The sequence below is a fragment of the Nerophis ophidion genome, linkage group LG27 (assembly GCF_033978795.1).
Source record: "Nerophis ophidion isolate RoL-2023_Sa linkage group LG27, RoL_Noph_v1.0, whole genome shotgun sequence".
Taxonomy (NCBI): Eukaryota; Metazoa; Chordata; class Actinopteri; order Syngnathiformes; family Syngnathidae; genus Nerophis; species Nerophis ophidion.
The window spans coordinates 24466286-24483802 of NC_084637.1; the positions used below are offsets into that span (position 1 = coordinate 24466286).

General features: G+C 35.7%; 1 protein-coding gene across 2 annotated transcripts in view; it reads left to right on the forward strand.

The window, feature by feature from the left end:
- Positions 1-7146: 7146 nt before the first annotated feature.
- otud5a (OTU deubiquitinase 5a) overlaps positions 7147-17517 on the forward strand; it is a 29906-nt gene continuing 19535 nt past the window's right edge. For both annotated transcript variants that reach the window (XM_061889074.1, XM_061889075.1), the window contains exon 1: positions 7147-8043. In XM_061889074.1, the coding sequence (XP_061745058.1) occupies positions 7447-8043 (597 nt within the window). In that variant the 5' untranslated portion in view covers positions 7147-7446. The remainder of the gene's footprint in view (positions 8044-17517) is intronic.

The window sequence follows — 17517 nt, forward strand, 5'->3', positions numbered from 1 at the left end:
TTCTAGTATTACAGTTATTATTACATCTATTATCAATCTACTATTCTTAAGAATCTAAAAAGGTCCCACTCATAAAAGTGTTAAAAAATATATATATTTTGTATTTTTTAATGTTTTTACTTTCAACGCCTAAATTTGTAGATCTACTTAAAAAATCTCTCTACGAATATAAAGTTTATTTTTTCACAGTTTTATGCTCTTTTCGGCAAAGAAAACATTTTAGTGTTAAAAAAAAAGGTAATTTTATTTATTTTACTTTCAACGCTTAAATCTCTAGATCAACTCACATCTATCTGTGGATATATAAAAAAATATGTCCTTTTTTTTCAAAGACAACCCATTTTTTTAATAAATTGCAAAAGAGACAAAATATGCAATACACCCCCCCCCTCCCCAAAATATATATATACATTAAAGTGAAATATTTGAAGTAATTGGAAAATAGGTCAATAATTCATAACAACTTTGTTTTTTATTCTTTTTTATATATATATATATATATATATATATATATATATATATATATATATATATATATATATATATATATATATATATATACACAATGGCAGTTTAAAAAAAAATCCACAAAAATTCTTAGGAATCTAACAAGGTCCCACTCATAAAAGTGTTGAAAATATATATATTTTGTATTTTTTATTGTTTTTACTTTCAACGCCTAAATCTGTAGATCAACTTAAAACATCTATCTGTGAATATAAAGTTTATTTGTTCACTGTTTTATGCTCTTTTCGGCAAAGAAAACATTTTATTGTTAAAAAAAAAAGGTCATTTTATTTATTTTACTTTCATTGCTTAAATCTCTAGATCAACTCACATCTATGTGTGAATATATAAAAAAATTATGCCCTTTTTGTCAAAGACAACCCATTTTTCTAATAAATTTCAAAAGACACAAAATATCCAATACAACCCCCCCAAAAAAATATTGTGTATATATGTGTATATATATATATATATATATATATATATATATATATATATATATATATATATATATTGATATATATATATATATATATATGGCCCTGCGATGAGGTGGCGACTTGTCCAGGGTGTATACTGCCGTCCGCCCGATTGTAGCTGAGATAGGCGCCAGCGCCCCCCGCAACCCAAAACGGTTGAAATGGATGGATGTATATAGATAATATATATTAAAGTGAAATATTTGAATTAATTGGAAAATAGGTCAATAATTCATTACAACTTTGTTTTTTATTCTTTTTTTTATATATATATACAATGACAGGTTAAAAGAAATCCACTAAAATTCATCGGAATCTAAAAAGGTCCCACTCATAATCAACTCACATATATCTGTGGATGTATATATAAAAAAATGACCCCATTTTTTAAAATAAATGACAAAAGATCTTTCTGTGTGGAGTTTGCATGTTTGCATGTTCTCCCCGTGAATGCGTGGGTTCCCTCCGGGTACTCCGGCTTCCTCCCACTTCCAAAGACATGCACCTGGGGATAGGTTGATTGGCGACACTAAAATTGGCCCTAGTGTGTGAATGTGAGTGTGAATGTTGTCTGTCTATCTGTGTTGGCCCTGCGATGAGGTGGCGACTTGTCCAGGGTGTACGCCGCCTCCGCCCGATTGTAGCTGAGATAGGCGCCAGCGCCCCCCGCGACCCCGAAAGGGAATAAGCGGTAGAAAATGGATGGATGGATGGACAAAAGACACAAAATATGCAATACCCCCCCCCCCCCCCAAAAAAAAAAAGAAATTAAAGTGGAATATTTGAAGTAATTGGAAAATAGGTCAATAATTCATAACAACTTTGTTTTTTATTCATTATATTTTTTGATGCAATGACAGTTAAAAATTCTTAGGTATCCCGAAGGGTGTTAAAAAGAAATCCTTTTATTTATTTTTTTTACTTTCAACGCATAATTTTTCTAGTTCAATTTAAAATCTGTCTGTCGATATGAAGTTACATTTTTTCTATGTTATATGTTTTTTTTTTGTCAAAGAAAACAGATAAGGGTTAAAAATAGGTCATTTTATTTAATTTATTTTCAACGCTTAAATCTGTAAATCTATCTATGAACATACAAAAAAAAAAATACACTTTTTGTCAAAGAAAAATCTTTTTTTTTTTTTATAAATGACAAAAGACACAAAATATGCAATATCCACCCCCCAAAAACAATTTTTTTTTTCAAGTGGAATATTTGAAGGAATTGGAAAATAGTTCAAAATTCACAACAACTCTGTTATTTATTCATTATATTTTTTATGCAATGCCAGTTAAAAAAAAAAACATACAAATATTCTTAGGGCTCTAAAAAGGCCTCACTTATTAAAGTGTTAAAAATAAATATTTTTTTTTTTTTTTTTTACTTTCAACGCTTAAATCTCTAGATCAACTCACATCTATCTGTGGATATAAAAAAAAAATTATGCCTTTTTGTTAAAGAAAACCCTTTTTTTTAAATAAATGACAAAAGACACAAAATATGCTATATTTCCCTCGCCCCCCAAAAAATATTTAAAGTGGAATATTTGAAGTAATTGGAAAATAGGTCAATATTTCATAACAACTTTGTTTTTTATTCATTATATTTTTTTATGCAATGAAAGTTAAAAAAAAAAAATCCACAAACATTCTTAGAAATCCAAAAGGTCCCTCTCATAAAAGTGTTAAAAAGAAATCCTTATATTTTTATTTTTTTACTTTCAACACTTAAATCTCTACATCAACTCCCATCTATCAGTAGATATATATATATATATATATATATATATATATATATATATATATATATATATATATATATATACATATATATATATATATATATACTGCGATGAGATAGCGACTTGTCCAGGGTGTACGCCGCCTTCCGCCCGATTGTAGCTGAGAAAGGCACCAGCGCCCCCCGCGACCCCTAAAGGGAATAAGTGGTAGAAAATGGATGGATGGATGGGTGTGAGTGTGTGTGTGTGTGTGTGTATATATATATATATATATATATATATATATATATATATATATATATATATATATAATATGCCCTTTTTGTCAAAGAAAACCCTTTATAAATGACAAAATACACAAAATATGCAACATTCCCCCAACATCCCAAACTAAAAATATATTTTAAAGTGGAATATTTGAAATAATTGGAAAATAGGTCAATAATTCATAACAAATTTGTTTTTTATTCCTTATATTTTATCATGCAATGACAGTTTTAAAAAAATCCACAAAAATTCTTATGCTCTTTTTTCATCAATTGAAAAAACAAGTGTCAAAAATAGGTCATTTTATTTAATTTACTTTCAACGCTTAAATCTTTAGATCAACTCACATATATCTGTGGATGTAAAATAAAAAAGATGTATCTGTTTTGGCCCTGTGATGAGGTGGCGACTTGTCCAGGGTGTACCCCACCTTCAGCCAGAATGCAGCTGAGATAGGCTCCAGCACCCCCCACGACGCCGAACGAGACAAGCGGTAGAAAATGGACAGATGGATGGATGGATGTTTATACCATTTTAGTCAAACAAAACTCCTTTTTTTTTAATGACAAAAGACACAAAATATGCAATTTTTTTCCCAAAAATATTTTTAAGTGGAATATTTCAATTGATTGGAGCCCAAAATAGGTCAATAATTCACAACATCATTGTTTTTTATTCACTATGTTTTTATGCAAAAAATCCGCAAAAATTCTTAGGAATCCAAAAGAGTCCCACTCATTATAGTGTTAAAAATAAATCTTTAAAAAAATATATATTTTTTTACTTTCAACGCTTATATCTGTAGATCAACTTAAAATCTATCTGTCGATATGAAGTTACATTTTTTTATATGTCTTATGATGTTTTTGTCAAACAAACCATATAAGTGTTAAAAATAAGTCTATTTTATTCACTTTCTACACATTAATCTCCAGATCAATTTCTTATCTATCTTTGGATATAGAATAAGAATTATGTTTTATGCCCTTTTTGTTAAAGAAATCCCTTTTTTTTAATGACAAATGACACAAAATATGCAATATCCCTCCCAAAAAAAGTATTTTAAAGTGGAATATTTGAAATATTTAGATCCCAAAATAGGTCAATAATTCATCACAACATTTTTTTTATTCATTATATTTCTTTATTATTATTTTTACTTATCATTTTTCTGACAGTCAAAAAAAATCCGCTAAAATTCGTAAAAATCCAAAAGTGTCCCAAGTTAAAAGTAGGTCATTTTATTTTATTGTATTCACTTTCAACACCTAAATCTCTGGATCAACTTCACATCTATCTGTGGATATCAAATAAAAAAAATATTTAATGCCCTTATAGCCCTGCGATGAGATGGCGACTTGTCCAGGGTGTACTCCGCCTTCCGCCCGATTGTAGTTGAGATAGGCACCCCCCCCCCCCGCGACCCCAAAGGGAAGCGGTAGGAAATGGATGGATGGATGCCCTTTTGGTCAAAGAAAACCCTTTTTTTTAAATGACAAAAGACACACAATATGCAATACTTACCCCCAAAAATGTTTTTAAGTGGAATATTTGAATTGATTGGAGCCCAAAATAGGTCAATGATTCATTACAACTTTGTTTTTTATTCATTATGCTTTAATGCAATGACAGCTAAAAAAAAAAATCCACTAAAAGTCTTAGGAATCCAAAAGGGTCCCACTCAATAAAGTGTTAAAAATTATTATTATTATTTTTTACTTTCAATGCTTGAATCTCTAGATTAACTAAAATTCATCTGTTGATATAAAGTTACATTTTTTCCATGTTTTATGCTCTTTTTGTCAAAGAAAACCTCTAAGTGTTACTTTCAACACTTAAATCTCTGGATCAACTTCACATCTATTTGTGGATATAAAATAAAACATTTATTTTATGCCCTTTTTGTCAAAGAAAACCCTTTTTTTAAATGACAAAAGACACATTTTATGCAATATTTTCCCCGAAAAATATTTTTCAGTGGAATATTTGATGTAAAGTAACTGGAGCATAAAGTAGGTCAATAAATCATAACATTGATTTTGATTTATTTTTTTTTTTTTTGAAGCAATGACAGTTAAAAAAATAAAACCCCAAAACATTATTGGATATCCAAAAGGGTCCCACTCTCAAAAGTGTTAAAAAGAATAAGTATTTTTTTTTAACCTTTAACGCTTAAATCCGTATCTCAACTTCAGATTGAATTGTCCATAATAAGTTTTTTTTTAAATGTTTTTTGTGCTTGGTTTATTCCCTTTATTTGTAAAACAAATATATATATTTATTGTAGAGACACAAGATATGCAATATCTTCCCCTTAAATATATTACAAAGTGAGACAGATTCCAGCGACCCCGAAAGTAATTGGAGCCTCCTATAAATAGGTCAATAATTCATAGCAACATTGATTTTGATGCATTATTATTTTTTGAGCAATAACAGTTTTAAAGAAAAAAACAGCCTTTGTGTTATTAGAGTCAACATTGCAACTTTTTCACATCACATTTCACTTGTTTGCTCTTTTATTGCACTATTTTTTTTGCAAAAGTAAGTAAACACCAGGTGAGGCAAAGATACTTTTGAAGGTGTATTTTCTTTTCTTTTTTTAACTTAAATTCATATGTGCGTTGTTGATTTAGGTTGCAGATTAAAATAACAAGAAAAAGAAGCGAGTAATTAGCTTTCATAAAAATGTTATCATAATGATATTATGATATGATAAATGGCGCCTATGCTCCCAACATGTCATCTTTGGCGAGGCGTATCAAGGTTTTTTTCCCACTCCAGACTGGGCCCCCTTAGGAGCCCAGTCTGGATTGTATTTTTTTACTCATCCTTCCCCAGCGTTTACCTTTTTCCCATCTTTTACGGGGCGCTTTATGGCGACCCATCAGCGTTCTTGTTCTGTAACCCTGTACACTGTTTGTTTGTCTAATCTTGAACAGGTTTGTGCTGAAAACAAAGTTTTGTTGTACTTGTGCAATGACAATAAAGATCTATCCTATCCTATCCTAAACCTGCCTCGGAGAGTGGGGATTCCGCGGAGACTTCCTGCCAAATAGTGATCAAAACCAGGAGTCAGTGCACACCATAGCGCTTTAAACGGTGACTCACCAGGTGAGGCATAGATACTTTATGATTTTTTTTTTTTACAAAACAATTCTAAAATTCATAAGTACATTGTTGATTTAGGTTGCATATCTGTGTTGGCCCTGAGATGAGGTGGTGACTTGTCCAGGGTGTACACCAGTTCAGTAATGCGGACGTTGTACCGATCCGTTGTGGTGAAGAAGGAGCTGAGCCGGAAGGCAAAGCTCTCAATTTACTGGTCGATCTACGTTCCCATCCTCACCTATGGTCATGAGCTTTGGGTCATGACCGAAATGATTAGATCACGAGTACAAGCGGCCGAAATGAGTTTCCTCCGCCGGGGCGCGGGGCTCTCCCTTAGAGATAGGGTGAGAAGCTCTGCCATCCGGGAGGAACTCAAAGTAAAGCCGCTGCTCCTCCACATCGAGAGGAGCCAGATGAGGTGGTTCGGGAATCTGGTCAGGATGCCACCCGAAAGCCTCCCTAGGGAGGTGTTTAGGGCACGTCCAACCGGTAGGAGGCCACGGGGAAGACCCAGGATACGTTGGGAAGACTATGTCTCCCGGCTGGCGTGGGAACGACTCGGGATCCCCCGGGAGGAGCTGGACGAAGTGGCTGGGGAGAGGGATGTCTGGGCTTCCCTGCTTAGGCTGCTGTCCCCGCGACCCGACCTCGGATAAGCGGAGGAAGAGGGATGGATTTTGAAAAATCTCACGTACCCCTTGGCATACCTTCAAGTACCCCCAGGGGTACGCGTACCCCCATTTGAGAACCACTGCTCTAGAACACAGGAGTCATTTAAAGTGAGTTTCATATCGTCACATGAACATGAATATTTTTAATAAATATTACTTTTGTAAGAAATATCTGGATGACATTTTAGCATTTGTTATTTTTAGCTATTTTATTTATTTAAAAATGTAAAAAATACGTTTTTTATTAATTAATGTTTTTTTTTTTTTTTTAATGTTTGCATCCGTGTGGAAGAAACTACAAAAAAAAAAGTTTGTTTGTAGGCGCGGTGGCAACAAAAGCGACGTCGTGACGTCAGCACGCCGGCCTGACCCGGAAGTGACGTCAGCAGGCCGTCAGACTGTGTTGATGTTTTGTGCTCAAGCTCTCGACCGGGAAGACGAGACGGTTTTTTTTTTTTTCTTTTTCTTTTTTTCTTCTTGTTTGTGTCTCCGGCGTCCAAAAAACGTCGACGAGGATCTTCGTCCCGGTCGCTGCTTCTTCCTCCACGACGTTAGCTCCATGTTTTAGCGGCTAGCGGCCCGACAGCAGGCCCGAAGCAGCGAATCTTTTGATCCAAAAAGGCAGGACTCGTCGCCCTCTGGCCCCCCTCCCTCCCTCCCCGCGCCACCATGACGATCCTGCCCAAAAAGAAGCCCAGCTCGGGGGTCGGGGGCGCGGATCACGCCGATGACAGCGACCGGCGGAGCGGCGCGGACTCTCACCAACACCAGCACCCGCATCCGCACCCGCACGCGGGGAGGACCGGAGCTCGGCCGCGGGCTTCGCCTCCGCCGTGGTCCTACCAGCCCGCGCCGCCCTCGGCTAGGGACGAGCGGCGGAGCATCGAGGCGAGCTCGCGGCCGCAGCAGGCCTCTCCGCCGCCTGGCGGCTCCGTGGCCTCGGTGGCGCCGGGCGACGTCCGGGATGGTGGCGGCATGGTAGCGACCTCTCGCGGGGACCTGGTGGTGCAGGCCGGCGTCGTGGGCTGCGGCGGGAGCATCGGCGGCTGCTGCTCCGGGCCCGGGCTGAGCAAGAGGCGGCGGCAGGCGGGCACCTGCTCCGGCGCCGTGGTGGCAGCGCTGGCCGGGGGCGGCCAGCCCGGCGTGAGCGTGCCCGGCGGGGTGGGATCCAGCAAGGAGCAGGACGAGGGAGCCGGCAACAACAGCGAGGACGAGTACGAGAACGCTGCCCGCTTGCAGGCCGTGGACCCGGCCACCGCCGAGCAGGTGAGGCTGGGGGTCAAAGGGCACTTCTTCAAATGGGAAATTAATTATATTTATATAGCGCTTTTCTCTAGTGACTCAAAGCACTTTACATAGTGAAACCCAATATCTAAGTTACATTTATACCAGTGTAGGTGGCGTAAAGTGTCTTGCCCAAGGATACAACGGCAGTGACTCGGATGGAAAACCTGGAACCCTCAAGTCGCTTTACCAACCGAGCTATACCGCCCCCGTGGTTGTAATTTCCAAGCTTGTTGGATGATCCATCCATTTTCTACTGCTTATTCCCTTTTGGGGTCGCCTATCTCAGCTACAATCGGGCGTAAGGCGGCGCACACCCTGGACAAGTCACCACCTCATCGCAGGGCCAACACAGATAGACAGACAACATTCACACACTAGGGCCAATTTAGTGTTGCCAATCAACCTATCCCCAGGTGCATGTCTTTGGAGGTGGGAACCCACGCATTCACGGGGAGAACATGCAAACTCCACACAAATAGATCCTGAGCCTGGGGTTGAACCCAGGAATGCAGGACCTTCGTATTGTGAGGCAGACGCACTAACCCCTCTTCCACCGTGAAGCCCTTGATGGATGATGTTTTCTTAAAAAAAAAAACAACTTATTGTTTTTCTCCGACTAGTAATACTAGGGCTGCAAAATTTTTGTTTCCATTTAAACCCCCATTATTTACTTTTTACTTTTTTCTTTAAATTGATCTCAACTCTGTACACTGCTGCTGGAATTTTAATTTTCCTGAAGGAACTCTCCTGAAGGAATCAATAATGTACTATCTATCTATCTATCTATCTTTGGGTGTCCCACGATTCGATTCAATATCGATTCTTGGGGTCGCGATTTAATTATATATCGATTTTTTTTTTTTCGATTCAACGCGATTTTCGATCCAAAAACGATATTTTTCCGATTCTGTATTCATTCAATACATAGGATTTCAGCAGGATCTACCCCAGTCTGCTGACATGCAAGCAGAGTAGTAAATTAAAAAAAAAAAAGCTTTTATAATTGTAAAGGACAATGTTTTATCAACTGATTGCAATAATGTAAATTTGTTTTAACTATTAAACGAACCAAAAATATGACTTATTTTATCTTTGTGAAAATATTGGACTGAGTGTGTTGTCAAGCTTATGAGATGCGATGCAAGTGTAAGCCACTGTGACACTATTGTTCTTTTTTTTATTTTTATAAATGTCTAATGATAATGTCAAAAAGGGATTTTTAATCACTGCTATGCTGACATTATAACTAATATTGATACTGTTGTTGATAATATTCATTTTTGTTTCACTACTTTTGTTTTTTTCTTCATCTTGTTAGTGTCTCCTTTCAATTGCTCTGTTTATTGCAGTTCTGAGTGTTGCTGGGTCAGGTTTGGTTTTGGAATTGGATTGCATTGTTATGGTATTGCTGTGTGTTGTTTTGTTGGATTGATAAAAAAACTAAATCCATTAAAAAAAAAAAAAAAAAGAGAATCGATTCTGAATCGCACAACGTGAGAATCGCGATTCGTATTCGAATCGATGTTTTCCCACACCCCTAACTAATACTATTACCATTTGCAGGAAATCACAATATTATCATAATGATGATAATCTGTAACAGGGTCAAACTGTGGCCATCATAAAACAAAATGGAGTTAAGTTAGTTAATAGACTAAGTAAAAATAACATTTTAAAGGTGCAATATACACATCACATCTTTCATATAATCGACATTATTACCGTCTTTCTACATTTCTTTCTCTTAATAACATGGTCACTACTGCCTAGTTTCTCTTTTTATATTCCTATTTTTACCGTTATATTTTTATTCGTATTGTTATTTTTATTCTCATTGGTATATTTTCTATTTTATTTCCATTTATACCTCCGTTACTTGCATTTTAAATTATTTTAAGTTATATTTTGAATCTGTTGATGGAATTTCAAATTTTCTGAGGGAACTCTCCTGAAGAAATAAAAAAAAAAAGCTGACTAATAATGCATTTTGTCACTTAAACCACTGTTTTTCAACCACTGTGTCGTGGCACACTGGAGATTATCAAATTTCACCTATTTGGGTTAAAAGTATTTTTTTGCAAACCAGTAATTATCCATCCATCCATCCATTTTCTACCATTTGTCCCGATAATCTGCAAAAGATGTGTTGTTGTTGAGTGTCGGTGCTGTCTAGAGCTCGGCAGAGTAACCGGTGTAATACTTTTCCATATTAGTAGATGGCAGTCAGTAGCTAATTGCTTTGTAGATGTCGGGAACAGCGGGAGGCAGTGTGCAGGTAAAAAGGTGTCTAATGCTTAAACCAAAAAAAACAAAAGGTGAGTGCCCTTAAGAAAAGGCATTGAAGCTTAGGGATGGCTATGCAGAACGAAACTAAAAGTGAACTGGCTGAAAAGTGAAGAAAAACAGAATGCTGGACGACAGCAAAGACTTACTGTGGAGCAAAGACGCCGTCCACAAAGTACATCCAAACATGACATGACAATCAAACAACAGAAATATTCTTGATTGCTAAAACAAAGTAGATGCGGGAAATATCGCTTAAAGGAAGACATGAAACTGCTTTAGGAAAATACCAAAAAAAGAGAAAAAGCCACCAAAATAGGAGTGCAAGACAAGAACTAAAACACTACACACAGGAAAACACCACAAAACTCCATGTAAGTCACGGTGTGATGTGACAGGTGGTGACAGTACACCTACTTTGAGACAAGAGCTGTAGTGATGCATGCTTTGTTATGGTTTAAATTCATATCCAACAACTGGGACAACAACTTTTTACTGTCAACTGTCTTTCGTTTTTTAATGATGTCTGCTGATGGTGTGCCTCCAGATTTTTTCAACATGTTGAAACGTTGAAAAACACTGACTTACACCACAACATTTTGTTTTAATAGATTTACAGTAAACCCTTATTTATGTCCATTATTAGTTCTATGCTTGACCGTGGAAAATGATTGTCAACAAAGTAGGAATTATTAGACTTAGACAAACTTAGACAAACTTGAATGATCCACAAGGGAAATTGTTCCACACAGTAGCTCAATTTCAAAGGATGAAAAGTGTTAGGATGGAAAGGATAATGCAGGTATTAAGTAGACTAAAAATGGAGCTTAGTGGCAATATAAAATATATGTAATATTTACATATTATGCATACAGTATATGATATATACTAGGGGTGTGGGAAAAAATTGATTCGAATACGAATCGAATCATTTACGTTGTGCGATTCAGAATCGATTCTCATTTTTAAAAAATCAATTTTTTTTTTTTTTTTAATCAATCCAACAATCCACTACACAGCAATACCATAACAATGCAATCCAATTCCAAAACCAAACCTGACCCAGCAACACTCAGAACTGCAACAAACAGAGCAATTGAGAGGAGACACAAACACGACACAGAACAAACCAAAAGTAATAAAACAAAAATGAATATTATCAACAACAGTATCAATATTAATTATAATTTCAGCATAGCAGTGATTAAAAATCCTCATTTACATTATCATTAGACATTTATAAAAATAATAAAAAAGAACAATAGTGTCACAGTGGCTTACACTTGCATCGCATCTCATAAGCTTGACAACACACTGTGTCCAATGTTTTCACAAAGATAAAATAAGTCATATTTTTGGTTCGTTTAATAGTTAAAACAAATTTACATTATTGCAATCAGTTGATAAAACATTGTCCTTTACAATTATAAAAGCTTTTTTTTTTAAAAATCTACTACTCTGCTAGCATGTCAGCAGACTGGGGTAAATCCTGCTGAAATCCTATGTATTGAATGAATACAGAATCGTTTTGAATCGGAAAAATAGCGTTTCTGAATCGAGAATCAAATCGAAAAAATCGATATATAATCGAATCGTGACCCCAAAAATCAATATTGAATCGAATCGTGGGACACCCAAAGATTCACAGCCCTAATATATACCATACTTGCAATCCCTCCTGAATTTTCCGGTTGACTCCCGAATTTCAGTGCCTCTACCGAAAATCTCCCGGGACAACCATTCTCCCTAATTTCTCCCGATTTCCAGCCGGGCCTGAGTGAGAACAGCCTGTCGTCACGTCCACTTTTCCTTCATATAAACAGCGTGCAGGCCCAGTCACGTGATAACATCTACAGCTTTTGGAGAGTACACAACTGCACACACAACATGAAGGAGTCTAAAAATGCTATGGACCGTTTCACTTCCGGTTTAAGGCATTAATATGGCTATGCATCGCAATAACTCCATGGTGACGTTTTGTTGAATTTACTGAAGGATTTGTGAAACTGAAACAACTGAACTTGATAGAACACCTTTGCGATGAATTAGAACGGAGACTGCGAGCCAGGCCTTCTCCACCAACATCAGTGTGTGACCTCACCAATGCGCTTTTGGAAGAATGGTGGAAAATTCCTATATGCAACTTTGCGGACAGACTCCCCAGAAAAGTTGAAGTTTTATTAGCTGCAAAAGGTGGACCCACATCATATTGAACCTTATGGGTTAGGAATGGAATGGCATATGTGAGTCAAGGCAGGTGGAGAAATTATTTCGACAATATAGTTAATCTTTTGGAAGGCAAACTTGCCGAGCACAAATCGGTATACTTGAAATTTAGGAGCATAAATCGACATACCGATCAATCGTTACGCCCCGAGTTTGTATTATAGTGTAAGACAGGGGTCACCAACGCGGTGCCCGCGGGCACCAGGTAGCCCGTAAGGACCAGATGAGTAGTCCGCTGGCCTGTTCTAAAAATAGCTCAAATAGCAGCACTTACCAGTGAGCTGCCTCTTTTTTTTAAATTTTATTTATTTACTAGCGAGCTGGTCTCGCTTTGCGTCGACATTTTTAATTCTAAGAGAGACAAAACTCAAAAAGAATTTGAAAATCCAAGAAAATATTTTAAAGACTTGGTCTTCACTTGTTTAAATAAATTAAGTTATATTTTTAACCTGCTTCTTATAACTTTCAGAAAGACAATTTTAGGGAAAAAATACAACCTTAAAAATGATTTTAGGAATTTTAAACACATATAACTTTTTAACTTTTAAATTCCTTTCTCTTCTTTCCTGACAATTTGAATCAATGTTCAAGAAAAATTATTTTTTTTACTGTAAAGAATAATAAATACATTTTAATTTAATTCTTCATTTTAGCTTCTGTTTTTTCGACGAAGAATACTTGTGAAATATTTCTTCAAACTTATGATAAAAATAAAAATAAAATATTCTGGCAAATCCAGAAAAAATTAGAATCAAATTTAAATCTTATTTCAAAGTCTTTTGAATTTCTTTTAAAATTTTAGTTCTGGAAAATCTAAAAGAAATAATGATTTGTATTTGTTAGAAGTATAGCTTGGTCCAATTTGTTATACATTCTAACAAAATGCAAATTGGATTTTAACCTATTCGAAACATGTCATCAAAATTCTAAAATTAATCTTAATCAGGAAAAATTACTATTGATGTTCCAAAAATTCTTTTTTAATTTTTTTTAAAAAGATTAGAATTTGCTAGTTTTTCTCTCCTTTTTTTATGTTGAATTTTAAATTTTAAAGAGTCGAAATTGAAGATAAACTATGTTTCAAAATTTAATTTTCACTTTTTTCCTGTTTTCTCCTCTTTTAAACCGTTCAATTAAGTGTTTTTTTCCCATCATTTATTCTCTACAGAAAACCTTCCATGAAAGGAAAAAAACAGACAGAAATACCCATTTTTTAAAATATATACCATATTTCCTTGAATTGCCGCCGGGGCGCTAATTAATTTAAAACCTCTTTTCACTTCTGCGCTTACCAAAGGCATGCGGTAAAAGTAAGCAAGCGCTAATTATTTTAAAATGTCTTCTCACTCCGGCACTTACCAAAGGCTTGCAGTAAAAAGTTTGAGTGTGATGTAAGCTTGCACCTTAAATCTTACTGAATAGCTCTTAATTTTCTTCCCTTTATGCGATTTCAAATTACCGGTATTGAAATCAGCCTCCTCCATTTTGAAAATGATGACAGGGGAAGTGTCACTCGTGACGTCACGTGTTTGACCAGGCGGTAATACTAAGCATGTGCTAATTATTTTGCGAAGCGAGTTTGACCTTCAAGGCAGGCGCATACTATATGCCCTGCGGCAATTCAAGGAAATACGGTACTTGAAATTTAGGAGCATAAATTGACATACCTATCAATCGTTACTCCCCGAGTTGGTATTATAGGGTAAGACAATAATGTTTCTTGTACTCATTTTGGCATTGAAGCTAATTAGCTATTAGCATGCGAGCTTGCGTCTGTAGTAAACAAGCACTTTAAATAGACCGTGAGCGTATCAATGTGCAGTTATTAATCACGTTTTTTTTAACGTTAATCTTGATTTAAAATTTAAATACTCAATGTGGGAATTTTACGGCAGTTTATCATGAATTCTTTATCATTGCAACCCTAGTGAGGACAAAAGGATAAAATCACTGTGGACATTATTGATCATAATTCTGTTTTTACCTGACTGATTTCATGCTAGGCCTACATTTCCCGCTCAAATACTCCTAAGAGCTCAATCAGTTTTATACAAATTGTTATTTTTGCTTGTAGTCCAACCACCTCATGTATTGTTTTGTAGTTCCTTTCCCCTGTAAGGCCTTGTTGTTTTGGCAACTTTGCGAGCAATGCTTCAGACGTCTGCGCTTGTTGCTCGTCAGTCAGGTTTTTTAATTTCCCTGCGTGTGTGACTAGAATTGTACTCCCTAAACACAGCTTGTCTCTTTATATGGAGTGAAAGTGGTGGGCGCTACACTACTTTTTTGTTTATTTTAAGGTAAAACTGCCTAAAAACTATATATCAGGGATCACCAACGCGGTGCCCGCGGGCACCAGGTCGCCCGTAAGGACCAGATGAGTAGCCCGCTAGCCTGTTCTAAAAATAGCTCAAATAGCAGCACTTACCAGTGAGCTGCCTCTATTTTTTAAATTAGCAAGCTGGTCTCGCTTTGCTCGACATTTTAATTCTAAGAGAGACAAAACTCAAATAGAATATGAAAATCCAAGAAATATTTTAAAGACTTGTTCTTCAATTGTTTAAATAGATTCATTTATCTGTTTACTTTGCTTCTTATAACTTCCAGAAAGACAATTTTAGAGAAAAAATACAACCTTAAAAATGATTTGATGATTTTTAAACACATATACCTTTTCACCTTTTAAATTCCTTCCTCTTCTTTCTTGACAATTTAAATCAATGTTCAAGTAAATTTATTAGTTTTATTGTAAAGAATAATAAATACATTTTTATTTAATTGTTCATTTTAGCTCCTGTTTTTTCGACAAAGATTATTTGTGAAATATTTCTTCAAACTTACTATGATTAAAATTCAAAAAAATTATTCTGGCAAATCTTCAAAATCTGTAGAATCAAATTTAAATCTTATTTCAAAGTCTTTTGAATTCCTTTTAACATTTTTGTTCTGGAAAATCTAGAAGAAATAATGATTTGTCTTTGTTAGACATATAGCTTGGTCCAATTTGTTATATATTCTAACAAAGTGCAGATTCGATTTTAACCTATTTAAAACATGTCATCACAATTCTAAAATTAATCTTAATCAGTAAAAATTACTAATGATGTTCCATAAATTATGTTTTTATTTTTATTTTTTTCAAAAAATGTGATTTAGCTTGTTTTGATCTTCTTTTTTTCGGTTGAATTTTGAATTTTAAAGAGTCGAATTTGAAGATAAACTATGTTTAAAAATGTAATTTTTTATATTTTTTCGTGTTTTCTCCTCTTTTAAATCGTTCAATTAAGTGTTTTTTTTTCATGATTTATTCTCTACAAAAAACCTTCCGAAAAAAAATGTACGACGGAATGAAAGACACAAATACCCTTTTTTTATATATATATAGATTTATTTATTATAGGTAAATTGAGCAAAATGGCTATTTCTGGCAATTTATTTAAGTGTGTATTCAACTGGTAGCCCTTCGCATTAATCAGTACCCAAAAAGTAGCTCTTGGTTTCAGAAAGGTTGGTGACCCCTGCTATATACTATACATGGCCTGTATGAATGTTTCATGTAGCAGATGCTTTTTAGCAACCTCAAAAAGCCTACAAGTCATCATTTTCCTAAAAAAAAGCTTTTGGTACGATAATTTGTCATTTCTCATCTTGCAACCCTCCTTGGTGTAGTTGTTTTTTGTCATTGTTGGATTGTTCTACGTGAACCCCGACTTAAACGAGTTGAAAAACTTATTCGGGTGTTACCATTTAGTGGTCAATTGTACGGAATATGTACTGAACTGTGCAATCTACTAATAAAAGTATCAATCAATCAATCAATCTGTCGCAAGCCTCTTATGAACGTATACATTTCTTGAATTAACTCTCCTGAAGGAATCAATAAAGTACTATCCATCCATCTGTTTTCCAAACAGATGGATACACAGGTTTTGTGAACGTTTATTTACATACCTTAATTGTTTCCAAACGGTGTCTATAACACGGCAGTAAAACGGCTGATCAAACAAAACCGCTAGCTCTCCAATCTAGCTACACAGACTCAATAACTCTACGGTAACATTTTGGTGAATTTACGAAACTGAAACAACACAAAAAGAATGCCATTGTAAGTTAATAATACTAACACACTCGTAAACGTGTCAGCATATTTGTTAATGCTAACGGCGCTAGCTTCACTACATTATGATAGCATGTACAAATATGCATGAAAACACACCGACAGTCATCACACTTTGGACGGTTTAGTAAATCAGAATAGTTTTAGTTTTATTGTAAAACATACAAACGTTGCTTGGAGTGGTGAATGAAGAATCCTTTTGAGCAGTCACGCTAATGGATGAATACTTCCGGTTCAAGGAACAAAACAAGAAGTGCAGTTTAATCCGGCAGCACCTGCAGTGAGCGAACTTGTCCAAAAGATGGCGTTCTATCACAAACAATATCACACATTTTCAGTGTTGGTGTTCTTTTAAAACTATTTGAACGTTAACGTGGAATAATCCATTAATTAGCCGCAGTTTTATAAGTCGCAGGGTTCCAAGTGTGGGGAAATAAGGTAACGGCTTATAGTCCGTTATATACTGTAATTAAAATCTCTAAGGTAGGTTAGTTTTATATCTTATTTATTTTCAGTTTTATATCTTATTTATTTTCATTTTCCCCGGGACGGCGTGGCGCAGTGGGAGAGTAGCCGTGTGCAACCCGAGGATCCCTGGTTCAATCCCCACCTCGTCACGCCCGTTGTGTCCTGAGCAAGACACTTCACCCTTGCTCCTGATGGGTGCTGGTTGGCGCCTTGCATGGCAGCTCCCGCCATCAGTGTGTGAATGTGTGTGTGAATGGGTGAATGTGGAAGTAGTGTCAAAGCGCTTTGAGTACCTTGAAGGTAGAAAAGCGCTATGCAAGTACAACCCATTTACTCTCAGTAGTAAAAGTACTGTCACTTGT